Here is a 22986-nt window from a genome sequence, read left to right as displayed (position 1 = left end):
CCTGGCTTCTTGGAACTATTTTCCTCTTTGCCTTAGATGGAATAGAACAGATTCCAGATCACAAATAATGGAGGTTACATTAGGTCAATGCAGCTGTGACAATTGAATGTTACTAGTCTAGTAGTTGCCCGGTCACTTCTGACATCTTACTCCTCAGCACACTCGAAAAGCATGTCCTTGTCTGTGTTGGCTAATTTCAAGTCGAGTTATGATTGAAAGCAATTTTTGCTTTCAAAAACAGTGTGCGTGTCCAAATTCAGTCAGGAATGTCAGGCCTCTATACCTTTTCAATCAAATCATCAGGTTTATTCACAAGTGACATGTCATATTTTGACAACACATTCACCATTATAAAATAGAAAATAATTATGCAAAGCAAAAACAGAGGAATGTATAGATACCCCTAAGTAAGGACTTTTTAATGACGCAAAGTAATAAAGTAGTTACATTACTCTTTAAAATAAATATGATTACATCTAGACCAGGAACAGACATTTACAGCAACCCTTCAACAAACCACACAGATTGTGTTATCAAGGATTAGATGACAAGAAGCTAATGACATACTACACCTCTCTAAGAATTAGTGGTGATCATAGTTGTAGAAGTCTTTCTAGCCACTATGTTGACATTACCGAGTCTCAACTTCACAGCAGCATTTCCCATAGAATCCTGCTTTAGGACCATATGTAAGCATCAATAACATACAGCTCATTGAGGTTTGATAACACAGAAAATCTGTTTACAATGAAATGGTGCAAGCTCCCCATAATGTTCTGTTACATGGTAATCACAATTAAATCAATTAGCTCCTCTTCAAAGGGTTTAATACCATTTAGACAAATACAATATATATACAGTAGCAGTCAAAAGTTGACACCTTCTCATTCAAGGGTTTTCTTTATTTGGACTGTTTTCTACATTGTAGAGTAATTGTGAAGACATCAAAACTATTAAAGAAAATATATGGAATCATACAGTAAACAAAAAAAGTGTTAAATCAAAATATTCATTATATTTGAGATTCTTCAGAGTAGCCACCCTTTGCCTTGATGACAGCTTTGCACACTCTCGGCATTCTCTCAATCAGCTTCATGAGGTAGTCACCTGGAATGCATTTCAATTAACAGGTGTGCCTTGTTAAAAGTTAATTTGTGGAATTTCTTTGCTTCTTAATGCATTGGAGCGAATTAGTTGTGTTGTGACAAGGTAGGGGTGGTATTTTACCAAATAGGGCTACGTCCATATTATGGCAAGAACAGCTCAAATAAGCAAAGATAAACGACAATCCATGATTACTTTAAGACATGGTCAGTCAAGCTGGAAAATGTAGTCGCAAAAACCATCAAATGGTATGATGAAATTGGCTTTCATGAGGACTGCCACAGGAAAGGAAGACAGAGGTACCCCTGCTGTAGAGGATAAGTTCATTATAGTTAACGGCACCTCAAATTGCAGCCCAAATAAATGCTTCAGAGTTCAAGTAACAGACACATCTCAACATCAACAGTTCAGAGGAGACCACGTGAATCAGGCTTTCATGGTCAAATTGCAGCAAAGAAAACCCTACTACTAAAGGACACCAATAAGAAGAGTTGCTTGGGCCAAGAAACACGAGCAATGGACATGAGACCGGTGGAAATCTGTCCTTTGGTCTGATGAGTTCAAATTTGAGATTTTTGGTCCCAACCACCGTGTCTTCGTGAGACACAAAGTAGGTAAATGGATGATCTCTGCATGTGTGGTTCCCACCATGAAACATGGAGGTGGTGCTTTGCTGGTGACACTGTCAGTGATTTATTTAGAATTCAAGGCACACAACCAGCATGGCTACCACAGCATTCTACAGCGATACACCATGCCATCTGGTTTACGCTTAGTGGGACTATCATATAGGACAATGACCCAAAAGACACCTCCACGTTATGTAAGGGCAATTTGACCACAAAGGGTGGCTACTTCGAAGAATCTCAAATATATTTGGACTTTTTCACACTTTTTTGGTTACTACATGATTCCATGTGTTATTTCATAGTTACGTCTTCAGTATTATTCCACAATGTAGAAAATAGTAAAAATAAAGAAAAAACCAAACTTTTGACAGGTACTGTATATATATAATAAATTATACCCCTTTTTTCATCTTTAAGGTACAATGCCATTACCCAACAACGAAAACAACATTCTCCTGCTATGGTGCTACAGGATGGGAATATAGGAAAAGGCTTCAGCAAGAATTGATCGCTGCACTGGTCCAGTACCTGCTTTTCTTGCTTTATTCCTAATCGGGGATTGTTGGTGTCATTAAAATGGCTCTTGACCAGCAGAACTAACTCTGAATGATGTCTTGAGCTATACATTCAATTTCCATCGATGGAATGTACAGTTAAGAGTAGTCTCCCACAAAGCGATGGAGGCATAGGCAACATGTGTTAGGACATTTTTGCTAACATTCAGCACAACAGTATGCATACATTTTCTCTTGAATATATGCACCACTATAGTTAAGCCTGTCGTAGTCTTTCAAATGCTAAACTCTCATTCCAACTTTATTTTTTATAAAATAAAATGTACATCCCGCTCCTACATTCATCTAAAAATACTTTTCATTTTCAACCAAGACTGAATGAGGCTTTTCTTTGCAAAGTTTTGGTAACCCAGAATATCATTCAATTGAAAATAGAGCATGATATGTTGACATTTGTTTGTACATATGTAAGGCAGTCAGTCAGTACAACAAATAGTATAAAAAAAACACTATGAAATTGAACTGTACATCGGAGGCTCAATAGTAGTTAGGGTACCAATCGTTTTGTGCCATCACATGTCGCAGGCAGAGAAGGCCAGCCACTTGTAGATCATGTTTGGCATGAAAAGGAGTGGCATGATGGCACAAAGAGACTGGTACGCAGGCTAGCTCAATAGCACTGGATCCTGCTGGTACATTGTGGCAGTTTGCCTCGGAGGGCGGGAGCATTGTGTCCCATTCACAGCAAGCCATCATGTTCAAAGCTAGAGGGCAGGAGGGAGAAGGCAAAGGGAACAAACTTGATTCCAGTCCCAGTGTAGAACTTATTTTGGAACTCCACCCTATGGAGAGAGAACAGAGATCACTGAATATAGAGTATGAACTAATCAAAGCATTATAAAGGTGTGATGTGTTGCATTTTTACACAGATTTCCTCTACTACACTGTCAATTCTGCAAGTTTAGTAAGTAACCAACCAGTGCAGCCTGAGAGCATGGAGGAAGGCAGACAGTCCCTCCATAACCAGGAGGATAGACACAGTGAGCACAGCGAATATCCCAAACACTGGCACCAGAAACATGATGCCCAGACTGGTGTCCATCCGCAGACCCACCCGCATCACCATGGACCACAGCACATCCGACAGCTCTGGGGGAGCAAGGACAAATAAACGTCACATCAGTCGCTGATTTAATTAAATGTATTTGTTAACTAAAAAGAAGGCTTCAAGTCAGAGACAAAATATATATGTTTGTAATAAGTTAACACAAGGCTTATTTCCAATGTGTTCCACTCTCACAATAAAATAAACTTTAAATGCTCATCCATCAGAAAGATGAATTTACCAAACTGTTTAGGTGCGGTGATACTCACGGGCATGTGCCAGACTCAGAGCCCAGAGGCGCAGGTAGGAGGCTGTGTTGGAGATGCAGCCCAGGCAGTACTCTATGGTGTGAATAGATTGGTGCAGGAACACATCCCCAAAGTCAAACTGTAAAAAAAAGAAAAAAAAGACATGGGTACTGAAAGTATTGGATCCTCCTTATGGTATAATATTTTTCCAGAAAATGTTCCGTCCCGAGAGAAAAAAATAAACAATCCCAGGTAACCCGGTATTTCCCGCCAAAACCGGAAGTGTCATTCAAAATCATAAATGTGTCTAGATTTGATTAGAACTTAGATCAGCATGAAAATTCAAACCTGATGCTACCGGACCCTGGTGAGACATATATTAACATTTAATGGGCCGAAGCCCAAATGATTGTGCCGTTATCTAATACATATGGGCACATTACACACAAAAGAAAAACAAAAGCCCATAGATGTAGCTAGCTATATGCTCTTGTCATGACTGTCTTCTGATGATCAGAATGGGTCACATCAGACTGGTGTGGGGAGGGAGGGGTGACAGTAACCAGGCCACTTTCTCTCTCCCAAAGAGGGGAGCTGTTGGATGGACGACCGTTCACACGGTTGAAAATTAAGCAGGAGGGTACTCTTTCCCTTTAGTATCAACTAAAGTAGTGGTAACCAACCTTCGAGTTAAGAAAACTTTCGCATTCAAAAAGCAAGCTGAGATCTACTGCTCAGATAAAAAATATCTATATAATTTTATTTTTTACATTAACGCACATTAACAGTTTTGTAAGAATGAGGTTTGGGCAGTAGGCCTAATACATTATCACAGCATATTGGCTATATGAGTGGTCTGCCAATATTGTTAGTCAGACCATGTTATATTTCAAAACTCAAGCTTTTTCGCAAAACAAAATAGATCAGTTGGTTTAGCACTTGTGAGGCACTGTGGAGCATGAATAAAAATCATTAGCTTTTTTATATTACAGGACTGATGGTACCTGCATCTAATGATCAACGAGATCAAATCACTACCTCAATTATCTTCAGGTTGAAAAGTCAGAGCTCTAGAAAGATGCCTGAGCTGGATGACCGTTCAAAACTATTTTTCCCCAACCTCCTCTCACGGTCCCTGCTCTCTCCTTCCCTTCCTCCAGTGAGACTGCCCAAAGAGAGGGGACAGCATCTTCCACCTGATGGCAAAACTCGAGTCGCACCGCATCTGCCTCATGCACAAATTCATGTTGTTCCTATGACTAGAGAAAGTTAAATATTCCTTAATATTATAAAATCGACACAACGAGCAGCTAATAATAAAAACGCAGGGCTATCAATACTTGGCAACTCATTCATTGCAGCTGCAGCCAAAGCGGAAGTACGGAGAAGAGTGTTCGCAATAGTGTTGAATAAAGTCACAGTGCTGAATATAAACTTAAACTCAAATCAGAAAAACAGCAGTGCTTTGCTGTAATCGTTGACAGTCTCTCGGTGGTCATGGTTTTAAAAGTGATTAAATCTTACGTAGGCTAGTAGCCTATTAAACTTGGCTATGACCAGGGTCATGGAAGCTCTGTAGCCACGGTGATTTGAGCTAGCCGATTGGGCAGCAGAGCAGGAGCACTTGATTTAGTCACAGATTTTCCGGTTCGCCGGGTAGGCGGAGTTTGTCTCATGGGAACACTTTGTTTACCCGGTGCGCAAGACTTTTGAATCAAGTGCACCTACCGGCAACAGCTCAACACGACTTTTTAAAAAGGAGTGCAAGCCTTTATCGTTCGTTGGCTTTTCTACAGAAATATTTGGTGATCGACTAGGAATGTCTTGAAGATCACGATCGACCGGTTGGCGACCACTGAACTAAAGGAATGTACTTTGGTCCCCAGAGACTTTTGCCCGTCCAAAACTCTACCGTCCCAAAAGTGGAGAAAGGAACAATTCTAATAAAGAATTTGGGGAATGGTCAGTGGGGAGATGTAGAGAACTAATGTAATATTGTTTTTCATTGTGTGAGGTTATTAAAAACTGTATGGACCAAATACTGTAACTTGGAATGGATGCCCCCTATATCTGTTAAGTTAACAAAAACAATTCATATTTGATAAGATAGGAATGTGATTTTAGTGTCTCCCCCTTTGAAGAGGGGGATGACCGTGAGACACTCTAGACAAACTGCTACAGACCTAAGGTCTTCGAAAGCCAAATTAACAAACAGATCACCGACCACTTCGAAATCCACCATACCTTCTCCGCTATGCAATCTGTTGAGATTGCAGAGCGCCAAACTAAAATATAGAAATACTCATGATAAAAATTCAGAAAAGATACAACTATTTTACATAGGTTTAAAGATGAACTTCTTGTGAATCCAACCACGGTGTCAGATTTCAAAAATGCGTTACGGCGAAAGCATACCTTACAATTATTTGAAAACATAGCCCAGCAGACAAATCATTACAAACAGTAACCAGCCAAGCAGAAGAGTTACACAGAAATAGAGTACACAGAAATAGAGTACACAGAAATAGAGATAAAATTCACCACTTACCTTTGATGATCTTCATATGTTTGCACTCAGAAGACATTCATTTATTCAATAAAATGTTCTTTTTGTTCGATAAAGTCTCTCTGTATATCCGAAAACCTCTGTTTTGTTCGCACGTTTTCTTCAGTAATCCACAGGCTCAAACACAGTCACAACAGGCAGACAAAAAACATTAAAATTGTATCCGTAAAGTTCATAGAAACATGTCAAACGATGTTTATATTCAATCCTCAGGTTGTTTTTAGCCTAAATAAATCAATAATATTTCACCTGGACAATAACGTCATCAATATTAAAATGTACACAAGAAAGGCACTCTCGGTCACACGCATGAAAAATCTGACACTGCAGGGTCCACTCATTCAGACTGCTCTTACTCCCTCATTTTTCATAATACAAGCCTAAAACAATTTGAGTCCTAAGTCAATGGATACTGTAATGGCATTGAATAGAAAACTATAACAAAAATCCTACTTCCTGAATGGATTTCTCTCAGGTTTTCGCCTGCCAAATCAGTTATGTTATACTCAGACATTATTTTTAACAGTTTTGGAAACTTTAGAGTGTTTTCTATCCAAATCTACTAATTATATGAATCTCCTATCTTCTAGGTCTGAGTAGAAGGCAGATTAATTTGGGCATGCTAACCTCCAGACGAGCTTCAATGCCATACAACTTTCCTTCCGTTGCCTCCAACTTCTTTTAAAATGCGAGTAAAACTAAATGCATGCTCTTCAACCGATTGCTGTCCACACCTGCCCGCCCGTCCAGCATCACTACTCTGGACGGTTTTGACTTAGAATATGTGGACTACAAATACCTAGGTGTCTGGTTAGACTGTAAACTCTCCTTCCAGACTGACATTAACCTGTTGAAACTCTAGGGGCGCAATTTCATTTTTGGATGAAAAACGTTCCCGTTTTAAACAAGATATTTTGTCACAAAAAGATGCTCGACTATGCATATAATTGGTAGCTTTGGAAAGAAAACACTCGTTTCCAGAACTGCAAAGATATTTTCTGTGCGTGCCCTAGAACGTGAGCTTCAGGCAAAACCAAGATGAGACGGCATCCAGGAAATGAGCAGGATTTTTGAGGCTCTGTTTTCCATTGTCTCCTTATATGGCTGTGAATGCGAGATGAGTAAGTCTGCCCTTTCTGTCGTTTCCCCAAGGTGTCTGCAGCATTGTGACGTATTTGTAGGCATATCATTGGAAGATTGACCATAAGAGACCACATTTACCAGGTGTCCGCCCGGTGTCCTGCGCCGAAATTGGTGCGCAAAAGTCAGCTGCAAGTATTTTTCCATGGAATTTAGAGAAGAATGCAGGCTTCCACGAACGATATATCAATGAAGAGATATGTAAAAAAACACCTTGAGGATTGATTCCAAACAACGTTTGCCATGTTTCGGTCGATATTATGGAGTTAATTCGGAAAAAGTTTGACGTTGTAGGTGACTGAATTTTCGGTTCGTTTCGGTAGCCAAATGTGATGTACAAAACGGAGCGATTTATCCTACACACAGACGCTTTTTGGAAAAACTGCGCATTTGGTATGTAACTGAGAGTCTCCTCATTGAAAACATCCGAAGCTCTTCAAAAGTAAATGATTTTATTTATTTGGTTATCTGGGTTTTGTGAAAATGTTGCGTGCTAAATGCTACTCAAAATGCTAAGCTAGCTTAGCATACTCTTACACAAATTAGTCAATTGCTATGGTTCAAAAGCATATTTTGAAAATCTGAGATGACAGTGTTAAGAAAAGGCTAAGCTTGAGAGCAGGCGCATTATTTTCATTTTATTTGCGATTTTCAGAAATCGTTAACTTTGCGTTATGCTAATGAGCCTGAGGCTTTAGTCACGATCCCGGATCCGGGATGGGGAGTTTCAACAGGTTAAGCATCACACGAATCCAAAATGAAATCTAGAATCAGCTTCCTATTTCACAACAAAACATCCTTCACTCATGCTGCCAAACATACCCTCGTAAAACTGACTATCCTACCGATCCTTGACTTCGGCGATGTCATTTACAAAATAGCCTCCAACACTACTCAGAATGCATCCAATTTGCTATCACAGTGCCAACCGTTTTGTCACCGAAGCCCCATATACTACTCTCCACTGCGATTTGTATGCGCTCATTGGCTGGCCCTCGCTTCATATTGGTCGCCAAACCACTGGCTCCAGGTCATAAATAAGTCTTTGCTCGGTAAAGCCCTACCTTATCTCAGCTCACTGCTCACCATAGCAGCAGCCACCTGTAGCACATACTACAGCAGGTATATTTCACTGGTCACCCACCCCCCCAAAGCCAATTCCTGCTTCGGCCGCGTTTCCTTCCAGTTCTCTGCTGCCAATTACTGGATCAAACTGCAAAAATCACTGAAGCTGGAGACTCATATCTCCCTCACTAGCTTTAAGCACCAGCTGTCAGAGCAGCTCACAGATCACTGCACATAGCCTATCTGTAAATAGCCCATCCAACTACCTCATCCCCATACTTTTATCCATTTTATTTATTTTTGCTCCTTTGCACCCCAGTATCTACCACTCCAGTGTTTAATTGATAAATTGTAATTATTTGGCCACTATGGCCTATTTATTGCCTTACCTCCGTCCTCCTACCTCATTTGCACACACTATATAGACGTTCTGTACTGTATTATTGACTGAATGTTTGTTTATTCCATGTGTAACTGTGTTGTTTGTGTTGCACTGCTTTGCTTTATCTTGGCCAGGTCGCAGTTGTAAATGAGAACTTGTTCATAAATTGTAAATGAGAACATGCTCATAAAAAATGGGTCTGAATAAATAACTGCTATAGCCTACCGCCATTACACGTTCACTCTTCTTTCAAACTACCTGTGAGTTCTATTGGTTGCTGTATTTAACATTGAGCAAAACAGAGCTTGCATCCCTCTTCAGTATAAGAAGTGCAAAAAAAAAAAAGGAATGTCCAGCAAGCTATTGTAACAGTATAGCTTCCGTCCCTCTCCTCACCCCTACCTTGGTTCATACCAGGGAACTTCTGCACACATCGACAACAGCCACCCTCGAAGCATCGTTACCCATCACTCCACAAAAGCCGCAGCCCTTACAGAGCAAGAGGAACAACTAATTCAAGGTCTCAGAGCGAGTGATGTCACCGATTGAAACACTATTAGCGAGCACCCCGCTAACTAGCTAGCCATTTCACATCGGTTACACTAATCTAGTCTAGATTTTCCTGCATGGGACTCCAAGAGAAAGGCCAGCGGAGGACAGGTGGTTACGTACTACGCAAGAGAGAGAGGCTATAAGTTAAGCTTATTATGCATAACCCATTATTAATGAGCTAAATACAAGTTTAATATTGCATTTGAATCAATTACCTGAAAGGGGTAGGCTAGGACATCTATATATCAATCTAGAACAGGATGATCCATTGTGGATGCAATTTGAATGGAGTTGATGGCGAGAAAGACAGAGTGCTCATGGGTGCATGGATTTAAAGCAACGATATTCGAGTGATAAGCTGTTTTAAAAACACAGCAGCTGCAATTATTATTATTTTTTCATCTTCATGATTAAAAAAAGGTGAACCGCAAAAGCCAGATAGAGATGGGTAAATTAGACACGCATTAAGTCTCTATTACTGTGGCATATGCTGCAGCAAATATAGGTCTACGTGTCACAAGAAAAAAGTTGCCATGATGAGATTATACTTCAAGTAGGTCTGCATGCATTGTGAACTACACTACACATACTGAGATGGGCTGTCTGTTCCCACCCTGAGCATTGATTCATCATGAGGCCGTAGAAAATATTTAGACATCTCAGTTATTTATCCCGGGGAAAGGGAGTGGTTTTGGGCAGTAACTGGGTTCCTGCCATTCAACCCTAGTACCCATACTGTAGTGTACTGATGCCTGAGTGAGAGACTAGTGGGAGGTGGTGATGGTGTTGTCATCAGCTAACCTCCTCTTTCTGCTGCTCTCTGCTAGTGGAGAGGTCATTGTGGACACTGCCCTCCTCCATGTCATGAGCCCTCATCAGGGAAAGCTCTTCCTCGCTGTGCCGCCGCACACGCTCATAACCCTGGGGAGGGACACACACAAACACCACACTGTTACAACCAGAACACACTCCTATAAAACAGACTACACACCAGCATACTGTTACAACCAGAACACAGACCCATATGGACAAACTACACACACGCCCATGACTCTTGAGGTCAGAAACAGACACACACAAAACCTCACCCTGTACATTCCCATGAGGTTGGCTCCTCCGTTGTGCAGCAAGTAGAGGTAAACTGGTTTCCCCAGCAGTAAGACAGGCACTGATAATAGAGCAATTACCACCAGGAACACCTGCAGCCCAACCTATCGTAGCAGAGGGACACAACAGACAGGTCTGTTAGTCTCACCGAAGTATCTTTGGAGCGGGTTGGGCTTGTATACATGTCTTCACACCCACTGGGAAAACCACTCACTTTTCCCAGTGGGTGCGTCCGAAATGCCACACTATTCCCTATATAGTACACTACTTTTGACCAGGGCTCTATAGTAGTGCACTATATAGGGAATAGGATGCCATTTGGGACACAAAACCTGTGCGATCCCCATCTTTGTACCTGTCCTGGGAAGAGGGGCGGCACCCCGTCCCCCTGCATGAGGAACATGTTGATGAAGTGGATGAGGATGCTGGGGGCCATCTGGGAGTCACGGGCAGAGAAGGCCAGCCACTTGTAGATGATCATGAAGACCAGGTAGCCAAACAGACAAAGCAGGAACAGCAGCTCCGGGAGTAATACTAAGTACAGGTTGAACTTCTTTCTGAAGTGTCTACACAGACAGACAACAGGGCTTTAAAGTGTCTGCACAGACACAAACATAGCTTTAAAGTGCCTGCACACACATTCTATATCTTTAAATTGGCCATAATTTTATATAGTTCTTAGCAATCCAGTGCTGATATTGTGGGGAATGTGTGTGCTGTAACTCACAGGTGGTTGAAGACACCTAGGATGACCCCGAAGCTCATGTGAATGATACCCACAATCACAGACATCTTCATCTTGTAGGAGTTCAGAAAGGTCAGACGATTTTTCGCCAAGTTCCAAATCTACATAGTGGAAGAAATTAGGAAAACCCTGTCAGGTTGAGGTATGGACAGACTACATCACAGTCAGATTGATGGGATTGTTAACAAATATTGTTATAAGAACATTAAAATGAGTAATGATCCATGATTTACTTTATTGGCTCTGGTTGGTGAGAGGCAAGTGTGTATGGTTATGAAGGGACAGGGAATAACGTGTGTGAGTGTAGTGAACATGGAGACAAGACAATGCTGTTTATGACCATGGATCATAAAGCCATGTACTTACTGGGTCAATGCCCAAAGGGTAGGGTCCATTGAAAACCCCAGGGACAATGGGATCAAGGGTCAGTAAGGCATTGGTGCGGAGCGTGGAATCCCTTTTAAAGAAAATACCAAAGTCAACAATTATAATAAAGAGCAAACTATCAGTTGATTTAATGTGTAATGTCACATGCATTGTTATTTTGAAACTTTATTTGACATATAATTCATATGTAATTGAAAAAAAAAGTGTTCAATCAGCGATAAGGAAAAGGGATAGCTTCTTCAGGAGATCAATGATCATATCAATGAATGAATGACAAATCTCTTGCACATCATCATAAACCTGACTTTTTTTTAAAGAGACAGTGTACAATTTTCTATGTACTCCATATCATTAGGAAAACAGTGCTTTTACACAATGTAGACACCTAATATTCCACAAATGACTAATTTCAATGACAGGTATTTGTATGTATTTTCAGTGTTACATTAGTTTATAGGACACAACGTGCTTCAAAAGTAGATAGAATTCATTAAAGGGCTGTATCTCAATCCATTTTAAAAATAGTATTTTCTGGTGCCCTTAAATTAATGTGGTGCTCCTAACTTTTTAAAATTGGGAGCACCAGTTCAACCAATGAAAAATGTTAATCTAGAGCCCTGGGTACATTACAGAACAGATTATAGTATAGTACTAACCAAGTCCAATTTCCAGATTTAAACATGGCGTTGACACTCCAGCCAGAGCTAAAGATGTTGAGAGACTTGGAGAAGCAGTCGTTGTAGATGAGGCCGGTGTAGACCGAGAACAAGCCCATCATCAGGATGATGTAACGGCCCTCGAAGAACGTGTTCCAGATCTGAGCATATAAACACACCAATATCAATGTCGGGGAAATAATCTAGCTAACCAGATTTACAGTTAACTTATTCATATGGGCCCTGGTCAAACCTAGTTCACTACATAGGGAATAGGGTGCCATTTGAGTGGCACCCCCAAGAGCCTCTCCCTGGCCCTCTCACCTCGTTTCTTGTGCGCTTCAGTTTGCGGTTGTCCTCATACAGCACCATCCAGAGAGCAAACAGAGCCATGATCATACCATGGCCCAGGTCTCCAAACATCACAGCAAACAGGAAGGGGAAGGTGATGACTGTATAAGGAGCTGTTAGACAACAGACAATACATCATATTCCATATACACATTTAACTATACCTCAAGTTCATTGTCCATTCTTGTTAGGAGTGGAAATGTGTCTTTTGGCTACAGGCATGTAGCTCATACACATAGCAAACAAACAGAAAAGCCGTAGGGCTAATGACAGCTACCTAAATATACTCATCAGTGGTCATTGACTGATGAGGTCTTACTGTACCTGGGTTAACCTCTCTATAGTTTCCCACTCCATAGGCCTCCACTATGCTCTGGAAGCCTGAGGTGAACTTGTTGGTCCTTATCAGGGTGGGCGGAGTGTCATTGCTGGGGATACGGTTGACAAAAGAAGGCACTGTGGCTCCACTTTTCCTCTGTGAAGGCAAGTCAATTATGTCAGACAGACCAGGATTATTGCAATGTTATTAGTCTAAAAGTTGCATAGAGGTTTTTTTGAGGGCAAGCCAATAACTTTTTTTCCAGAGGTAAGACAGAAACCTAAGAGCTTATCAAATAGCTAGTAAGTTCAAATACTTTAAGACCATTCAAATACATTTTGACCATTCAAGCCTCGTTTTTGGAAACCTCATTTAAGCCATGTTTAAAGGACTAAAACCCCTGGCAGAACGCTGACATGGGCTACTGCCATTGAACTGACTGACCTTAATTATGCACATTAGCCAGTGCAATTAATGAATGGACAGAAGCCCTGATAGCCATCAATTGGGACCCAACAGGACCTATAACATGACTAGTTTATTAAATATGGCTTAAATCATCAGACGTGGTCAAGATAAGATCAATGCCACTCCCCTCTTTCTACAACAACCATGACCCCATTACTAAAGCAGGGCATGCTGACGAGGTGTGTGTTGGTTTAGCCAAATACTGAACTTAGAAGGGGGAGGTCACAAACAATGACATTACAATCCAAAACGCAAAGAGTTAAGCCCAACAATGACATTACACGGGTAGCCATGGTAACAACGAGCTGACTGACCGATCCTTCCTCTAGCGCCCGCCGCAGGGTCGGCAGGTCGTTGACAGGGCACCACACCTCAGCTATTAGACACTTGTTAGTGACGTCAAAGCTGCACAGGTTGAGGATGTAGTAGATGGACTTCATCTTCTTGACCTGGATGACCCAGGTGTAGACAGACTCAGAGGCCTTGTTCAACACCTGTCTTAGGTAGTCTTCTGTCCTATGGAGAACCTGGGGACAGACAGCATGGGGAGAGGAATAGTATTACATTTTAACAATGGGAGGGTTTCCCATCCATTTTGAATATCAAGAGGGTGTGGGCAAATGATGAATGACTGTTTAAGAATGTTCTGTGCATGAGAGAATCTTCCAATACACATGCTCGGGATGGAATTTGAGTGTGCATGCTGGTAGTTTTAGTGTGTGTTAATGTTAGCATGAACGAGAAAGAAAAACAAAGAGTGAGCATTCAGCTACGTCCTCATGGAGATCATATGCTGGGACCAGAGGTTAACGGAATTATTTTTTCCCTCCGGGGGTAGAACATCCAAAAGGATTGATCTGAAAAGTCTACCAGACAGCAAGGAACAAGCTAAGTCATTTGACCCCACAGTGGTCATGACAGAAATGACTCTGGCGCCTGAGTGAGAGCTCTCCCTTTCTCTCGCGCCTGAGAAATATACCCCTCACACGCCATTCTGCTTCTTTCCAAAAAGTTATGTTCTAAATCACTCTAAACACCCGCTGTCCATGCCTCGCTCTAGCCAGAAGCACAAGGCCCATTCTGTGAGGGATACCTCCAGCACTTCTTTACTATCAGCCAAGCTTAATTTTCTATTTTATCTAACAGCCAAAGTCACAAGTCTTGCAACATCCTCCTTTGTTAAAATGCCTCATCAAGCACAAGATATTTCAACAGCTAAATCCAGCAGTAGGAACACCTTAAGCTGTAAGCCATTGATAGATTACATTTTAACTAGCAAAATATTGCTGTTTTAAAGTTAATTTCCTGCAATTCTAATTGCTGCTGTTAAATACATTTAGGGGAAACACTAACTTATAAATGCCTCATGAGCTTAGTTCAACTCTCGTACCCCATCAATTTGTAAACAGTGTAAATGTAAACAAACACTAAAGCCTCAAAACATGCTTAAAAGTATCATTTTTATATCTTGGATGGTCAGTCCTTGCATCCAGAGCTCCATATATACATTTGAGAGTGGTTACATATCTCCAGGCTCTGCCTCAACTTTTTACCAAAACAGAGACGGGGAGGGCTCTTCATTATCATTTCAATTGCAGACTTGCCCTTTAAAAAAATAATATTAATAAATAACACATCAACCACCATCTTGTTGCTGACAAGGCTTTTTTATTTATTTAAATTTTACCCCCTTTTTCTCCCCAATTTCGTGATATCCAATTGTTAGTAGCTACTATCTTGTCTCATCGCTACAACTCCTGTAGGCGCTCGGGAGAGACGAAGGTTGAAAATCACAACCCAACCAAGTCGCACTGCTTCTTCACACAGCGCGCATCCAACCCGGAAGCCAGCTGCACCAATGTGTCGAAGGAAACACCGTGCACCTGGCAACCTTGGTTAGCGTGCACTGTGCCCGGCCCGCCACAGGAGTCGCTGGTGTGCGATGAGACAAGGATATCCCTACCGGCCAAACCCTCCCTAAACCGGACAACGCTAGGCCAATTGTGCGTCGCCCTACAATCCTCCCGGTCGCGGCCGGCTGACAAGGCTTTTATAGAGCTTACAGTGTGCAGGTCCTGGATGCGAGTCCTGAGTCCCTCCACAACGTCATTCCTCTCCTCATTGTTGTTAGGGTATGGATACACATGACAGTGGTAGCTGAGGGGCAAAAAGAGGAGATGGTGACTTTAACCTGTGCGATAATAACATCATCTTCAGAGCTTGTTGGGGACAACATATTAGGCCTAATGGTTTGACAGAGAATGACCTCAAGCTGAAAGTGGAACAGGAGGTCATTGGGAGAAAGGTTTAATTACCAGTCACAGATCTTCTTGACTTTCTGTCCGATCTGCTCACCCCAATAAGAGATGAGGAACACCACACTCTTGGTTGGCTCACCCTGCAATAACCATAGAACAGGAAGTGGTTTAGAATAGACACACATTACTGCAGAGGTGAGAGGTTCTAATTCTCATAGGCCCAACACAGGTGCTGTTATATTTAGCTATGTGATAAACAGCCTCATTCTTTTATCTTTGATTTCACTTTCACACTCAAGCACTTACTGTAGAAAATGGTTAACAATATATTTTACACAGAACAAGATTGACCCACCGTGTCAGGGTCCTCCAAATACTCGTCAATCTCAGAGTAGCTAAGAATGGTGTAGCCCTTACACACTCTCCACAGCATGCGCTCAAAGGCCTCTATCTTCACCCTCTGAATCAGCCCTGATATAAACCTGCAGGGGGAGGGGAGAGAAACAGGGTGCTACAGTAAACAGGCACACACAAGTGTGTATAAATCTATATGTCTGCTAATAGCCCCTTACCCTAGTTTGGCTCCTAGCCGCTGCATGCTAGTGTACTCCATCATTGAGTCCTCTAGGAAGGAGAACTCCTCATGCTGGGCGTGCAGGGGCTCACGCTGGGAAAAATAACATTTTCACAGCGTAAGAACACACATACCAAAATACATACCCCAAATTCACACCAGGAGAGAAAAACACATTGCTAGAATAAATGCTACATTTTGCCCTTGCATGAATGAGGTTTTGGCCAATCGAAGATTTATCCCCAAAACCTCCTATATAGGAGGGGAGGAAAGAGCAAAGAAATTGTCGCAATGGAAGCAGCCAAGCCAAATCATGTGATTTAAACTATTTAATGTCTCCTCTTCAAGCATACCAAAGCAAGTGCTCTGAAGTCAAACGGTGGGGCAGAGCACTTGGTCAGTAGTGGGATCTCGCTTTGTGGAGGAGCTGTTGGACTTACTTCTGTGCTGCGGTGCACAAAGTTGCGTGTGATACGCAGCATGTGTGTGTACTCGGTCAGCTCTAGGAGGTTCTTCTGTAGCTTCTCCTTATTCCTGGTCACCTCGCTCAGCTCCACCTCCAGCCTCTGCAACTGTTCCTGGAGACAGCCATACATAGTGTCAATTAGCAATGATAATATGGGATGTCCCAAATGGCACCCTATTCTCCATATAGTAAATAAACTGAACAAAATTTTAAAACGCAACATGCAACAATTTCAAGGATTTTACTGAGTTACAGTTTGTATAAGGGAATCAGTCAATTTAAATACATTCATTAGGCCCTAATCTATGGATTTCACAGATGTGCATCCTGTTGGTCACACATACTTAAAAAAAACAGTATCTGGTGTGACCACCATTTACCTCATGCAGCAAGACAAATCTCCTTCACATAGAGTTGATCAGGCTGCTAATTTTGGCCTGTGGAATGTTGTCCAAATGGATGTGCAAAGTTGCTGGATATTGGCGGGAAATGGAACGCGCTGTCGTACACGTCGATCCAAAGCATCCCAAACATGCTCAATGGGTGAAATGTATGGAGAGTCTGCAGGCCATGGAAGAACTGGGGCATTTTTAGCTTCCAGGAATTGTGAACAGATTCTTGTGACATGGAGCAATGCATTACTATGCAGAATGGAGGCGGATGTCTGGCACGATAATGGGCCTCAGGATCTCGTCACGGTATCTCGGAGTGTTCAAAATGGTCATGCCAGCCATCCAAATTAGCTTATGCCTGCCCATACCCCCACCGCCACCATGGGGCACTCAGCATACAATGTTGACGTCAGCAAACCGCTCACCCACACGATACCATACAGACGCGGTCTGCCCGGTACAGGTGAAACTGGGATACATCCGTGAAAGGCACACCAATGACCAGCGTGCCAGTGGCCATCGAAGGTGAATATTTGCCCTCTGAAGTCAGTTACGACACCGAACTGCAGTCAGGTCAAGATTCTGGTGTAAACAACGAGCACACAGATGAGCTTCCCTGGGACGGTTTCTGACAGTTTTTGCTGAAATTCTTTGGTTGGTCAAACCCAGTTTCATCAGCTTATACTGGAGAAATTAACATTCAATTCTCTGGCAACAGCTCTGGTGGAGATTCTTGCAGTCAACATTACAATTGCACACTCCCTCAAAATTTGAGAGATCTGTGGCATTGTGATGTGACAAAACTGCATTTTAGAGTGGCCTTTTATTGTCCCCAGAACAAGGTGCTTCTTGATATGCCACAACTGTCAGGTGGATGGATTATCTTGGCAAAGGAGAAATGTTAACTAACAGGGATGTCAACAGCGAACCAACATTTAACATGTTCTGTTTATATTTTTGTTCAGTGTATATGGTGCCATTTGGGACAAATAAAATACTTAATTCTTATGAAAAAAAGGATTCATAACATTTTAGAGAATGAGAGACAGGTAGAGTGTGCTAACCATTATAACCAGGACATGCTTGGGCTGGGGTGCAATCGGGTTCACTTCTCCCTCTGGAAGTGGGATGTCTGCTCTCTTGATTTCCCTTAGAAGGTACCCTGTCAAAGACGCAGTGAAGTCTTAGTACACAACACACAGTCACTGAATCTATTTGTTTAAAATACTACATCTTAAGCAATAAGCTTAATACGATTTCATTTAAAAACTCTAGTGTTTTTCATTGAATCTTAGAGTCTCTATTCTGCCTCACGCTAACTCTCTCGCTCTTCCCTCAGGAACTCACATTCCTCTGAGAAACCTACCGAAACACTCCTTGTACTTTCCTTTTTTGGGGGCCTAAATTTAATCTCCAAGCGTCTGCCTCCAATTAAGCCTGAGTTTAGATTCCTTTAAATGAGACTCATTGGCCAGGGCACAGTGTATCTCAGAACTGTACAGTGGTCATGTAATGGAGACTGGGATTTGTGTAGCAACTGTGTGAAAGTTAATTAGTTATTCCGGAGCGCATCAATGTCCATCACTTTTAAACAAGGGTGAAAGTAAACCTATACGGTCCAGTACAGTATCTCAGCAAAATACAAAGTGGGGGTACACCATACCGTTAAAACATGAGCCTATCACAATAATTAACACAAAATGCCAAGAATACTATAGGCTATCACACCATTATTTAACCTCACTGTATGTCAGTCGCATGAACATTTAGCGAATTGACTTGAAACCGGGTTGTATAAGCTCCAAATTGAGTTGTGGTTTGACGAGAACACTTACATTTTGCCAAGGCAGAGATGAGTGGCCAAGACCGAGACACGTGTGGACAGCAGTGGAAGAATCAATTTGGGCTACAAGTGTAGGCCTAATGGCAGAATGTGATTATGTAACGGATGTGAAACGGCTAGCTAGTTAGCTGTGGTGCGCGCTAAATAGCGTTTCAATCGGTGACGTCACTTGCTCTGAGACCTTGAAGTAGTGGTTCCCCTTGCTCTGCAAGGGTTGCAGTTTTTGTGGGGCAATGGGTAGCAATGCTTCGTGGGTGACTGTTGACGTGTGCAGAGGGTCCCTGGTTCGCGACAGAGTATGGGCGAGGGGACGGTCTAAAGTTATACTGTTACAATTACAATACACGTGTAGGTTTTGGGACAGACGTCTTTCCATTCATCAAATTGCAGGTGCACAGTTTGGATGCTGGAATTATTTTGTGAGTGGAAGAGCGTACGCGGGGAGCCGACAGGAGCACCTGTTTGAAGTGATTGACAACCAGATGAACACTGCATGGCTGGTTGTGTTCATTCCACAATAAAAGGTAATACATGTTAGAAGTTCTATGACAATACTTTACTAAGCCCACAGATCATAAGAAATGATTAGAGATTCTATATGCAATTCCATGATTACACATGGGCTATAAAAACATTTTTTTTAAGTGCACGCACACGCATAGGGAGTCCCGTACCGTAAGAAATGACATGTACTTTCACTCCTGCTTTTAAGTTAGGAACAAACCAACCCGTTTTATCCTTACCTAGAATTCTCTCCATTTCCTCACATCGTTTTATCTCAGTGACAAACTTCCGCTGGAATAGGTTTACGCTGGGGTTGAGCTGAAACAGTAGGAGCAGAGCCACATTGTTACTGTCACCACGAACACACACCTGTCTAAGCTGATATTGAATGGATTTTGCAAATGATCGCCAACATTTCACATTCTCTCTGATACACAACCCTACAGGGCAAGTAGCAACATTTTGAGATGTCACTATGAAATCAAACTGGTCCACAGACTTCTCATGATCCTATTAAAAGTGTCAGTAAACAAGCATATCCATAATCTACTGTACTCGGTAAGGTTAGATATAGTCTGGTTAATCAGGCTGTAATACACAATTAATTGGCATCTACAGACAAACATTTGTGCAAAATTGTGTAAATGTTGCTTACAAGCCAGAATGTTGAAAGAAATGACATTGGAACTTACTCCACCGGTTGTCTATGCAGTATGTCCTTCAGCTGCTCGAAATTTGAGACAAAAATATCCACAGGAAAGTATTGCTTAGGCAACTTTTTAGAAAGCTGGTAGTTCGGTTTGGAACCAAGGTACATTTAGTATTGTGTTGAATATTCCGTTTTCTATCGTCAGACATTGAACCAAGCACGCCATGACAATGAACATTGTATATTCTGAACCAGGGGACGTTGGAGAACAACTCACCCTTTTTTTTGTATTTATCTTTCAATTAGGGGTGGAATATTCTCCATCCTCGCCTGATTCAGAGTATACCATTTTCATGTATTGTTTGGTTCAATAGCTATTGACAAGAGAAAACTGAATATCCAATATAAAAACATATTGAGAGCCTACTGGCTCTCTAAAAAGTCTGGTCAACAATACATTCCACTGGAAATTTGTCTACAATTTTGAGCAGCTGAAGGACAAACCGCACAGACAACCGGTAGAGTAAATTCAAATCTAATTGTATTCAACATTCTGGCTTGTACGGAAAATGTACACAATTCTACACACAAATGTTTCAGGTTGTATATACACCAATAAATTGTGTATTACAGCCTGATTAATCAGACTAGGTTAGACAAGACGTTATCTAAGCCAGTGTTTCCAAACTCCACTCCTCAAGTACCCACAACAATGAGTTTAATCAGGTGCTTTTGTCCAGGGCTACAACAAAAATGTGTGCTGTTGGGGGTACTCGAGGACCAGAGTTGGGAAACACTGATCTAAGCTATTTTATCAAGTCTTGTGTTAGGAACGCTCTAGCTCTCAAACTCTAGGCGGCATTCTGTGTTCTCCCTACAGTTCTCAGACATCATTAGTTTCGCCCATGACTGCCTCATGTGAACTACAATCCACACGCTGTGTTTTAACATTTGGAAACGTCAATAATCATCGCTTGCAATATATACACCTTATCTTTCATCGGCGAGAAAGAATTCTTAAAATTAAAAATATACACTTACTGTAGCAGCTTCGCACAGATCCATAAACTATGGGTGCCTTCATCTGACTAAACTAAACCAAGTTACCGCTTACACACAGGTGTTCAGAGCATGCTAGAAAGCACAGGTAAACACGCGCTGTAACATGGAGATGTGGCCATGTGGGAACACTAACCCATTCAAGGTGTGTATAAATGTTATCTTAAAAATAATGTATATTTACATAAAATACGTTCCTTATGCTTCCAAACCCGTAACGCAAATGGTGCATGTTAATGTTCAGGCTGAGCGTCAGGGATCTTAACAAAAAAATACCCTACAAAAGACGCCTTCGTCCAATAACTCGTGTAATGTAATGAACCTAGAGTCATGATCAAGGGCTAGGATCGGGCAACAGTCTACCTACCTGATCATGTCTGACAGCTCACAATGCAACTTGACCATCAAAGAGAGATTAACTTCGACAGCTGCGCTAGTTACATGAGACTTTATTTGGGAATAAATCAGTAAATTACTTACGTCTCTGAATTCCACCAGACCCATTTCTCCCAGTTCGCTAATGCAGTCGTATGCCGATCCAGACTGCAGAAACATCTGGGCCAAACACATCTCTTCACTTCGGAACAACGAACCCATCTTGACAGCTTGCTCTTGTCCTTACAATACAACCAGCTAGTTAGCTTCAACTACAGCTAACTAACGTTAGTCTCAAGCGCAAACCACTTAACTGGGTCGGCTTATAAATGCGGGCTCCGGCGTCGTTGGAAGTAGCTACCTAGCATGCTAGCTAACAAACTACACTGACGAGCATTCGCTTCAACACCGTGTCAATCATTGGCTAATCAGTGACACGTCTCGAGTCCAGTCAAGACGTTCCAGTCGAAGTGGTTGTTGAAGTCATCTTGCTGTAGCCATATAACGTAGCTATCGATAGAGAACCAGAAGATCCTAGCTAGTAGGAGCTCTGTCACTTGGGCTAGCTAGCTCTGCTTCCGTGAACTCTTCTCAATTTAGTTGTCGTAGTTAGCAGAAGCTACTGTTAGCTAACTGACTCCAGAAACGTTCATGTTTGGTAGCAAACTATGACTATAAGCACATTTAAACTTGAAACTTCAATAAAGATTACAGTAGCTCGTTTTATTAAATACTCTCGAAATCATGCGCATTTGATATCGCGCTTGTAAGCAAGTTACAAATTCCACGTCATTTCATACAACTCTTGTGCGTGCTCTGGGGCGTATTCTCATTACGCAAATGATGTTGCAAAACGTTTCTTTAACAGAACGAAATGGGGAGGGACCTACCTCAATTTGTCCAGTAGAAACTCTCGTTTTAGTTTTGCAACTGTTTAGACTAATGATTGCCTCCTCGGACATCTGAAGCGAGAGGTTTTACTCCGCCCAAAATCTGTCGACAAAATTAACCACAGAAGTGGTGAATTTTTAGATGGAGGTTAATGAGAGGGTGTCGAATTTGATCAACAAAACAAATGTAATTGCTAATTTGCTACGGAAAGCTTATTTGATCAACTTTGATAGGTTTTATAATGGTTAGGTTGTTACGAGTGCACTGATATAAGTTATGGATAAGTGGACCTATGTGGCATTTCGGCAACTTTTAAAGAAAAAATACTTTATTTCAATTGTGCCTAATTATTGTTTAAACCTTTATTTTATCAGGGAGTCATACTCAGACAAAGGTCTCTTTTTTTATACAGATGAGCCCTGAATGACATAAATTACAGAAAATACACACATCAAAATATAAATACAACATGCAGAAAGTAAAACATGGTCATAAATGTCTATGTCTTAAAAATGTGTTGTTCTGACCTTGAATAAGGCAGTTAACACACTGTTCCCTGGTAGGCTGTCATTGTTCGGATGTCATAAGGTGAATTCACCAATTTGTAAGTCGCTCTGGATAAGAGCGTCTGCCAAA

General features: G+C 41.6%; 1 protein-coding gene across 1 annotated transcript; it reads right to left on the bottom strand.

Moving 5' to 3' along the window:
* Positions 1–280: 280 nt before the first annotated feature.
* LOC135514033 (V-type proton ATPase 116 kDa subunit a 2-like) lies at positions 281–22285 on the bottom strand. Its single transcript, XM_064937168.1, has 20 exons — positions 21565–22285; positions 19616–19694; positions 18094–18191; positions 16612–16749; positions 16170–16264; positions 15953–16079; positions 15655–15737; positions 15403–15496; positions 13654–13866; positions 12877–13027; positions 12526–12665; positions 12202–12362; positions 11525–11615; positions 11141–11259; positions 10769–10979; positions 10395–10517; positions 10108–10227; positions 3623–3740; positions 3226–3397; positions 281–3090 (listed from the first exon to the last, which is right to left on the bottom strand). The coding sequence occupies exons 1-20, from the start codon at positions 21679–21681 to the stop codon at positions 2988–2990; spliced, it is 2553 nt and encodes an 850-aa protein (XP_064793240.1). The 5' UTR covers positions 21682–22285; the 3' UTR covers positions 281–2987.
* Between the last annotated feature and the right edge of the window lie 701 nt (positions 22286–22986).

Source organism: Oncorhynchus masou, chromosome 25 (genome assembly GCF_036934945.1).
Source record: "Oncorhynchus masou masou isolate Uvic2021 chromosome 25, UVic_Omas_1.1, whole genome shotgun sequence".
NCBI lineage: Eukaryota > Metazoa > Chordata > Actinopteri > Salmoniformes > Salmonidae > Oncorhynchus > Oncorhynchus masou.
The sequence above is the reverse complement of the archived record's forward strand: the minus strand, read 5'-3'. Positions and strand labels throughout refer to the sequence as shown.

Excerpts from the sequence above, each read along its gene's own strand:
- LOC135514033 (XM_064937168.1), bottom strand. The coding sequence starts at position 21,681 with ATGGGTTCGTTGTTCCGAAGTGAAGAGATGTGTTTGGCCCAGATGTTT. Across the intron at positions 18,192-19,615 it reads GGAAATGGAGAGAATTCTAG|GGTACCTTCTAAGGGAAATC; the intron begins GTAAGGATAAAA and ends CGTCTTTGACAG. Across the intron at positions 13,867-15,402 it reads GCATCCAGGACCTGCACACT|GTTCTCCATAGGACAGAAGA; the intron begins GTAAGCTCTATA and ends GTCTGTCCCCAG.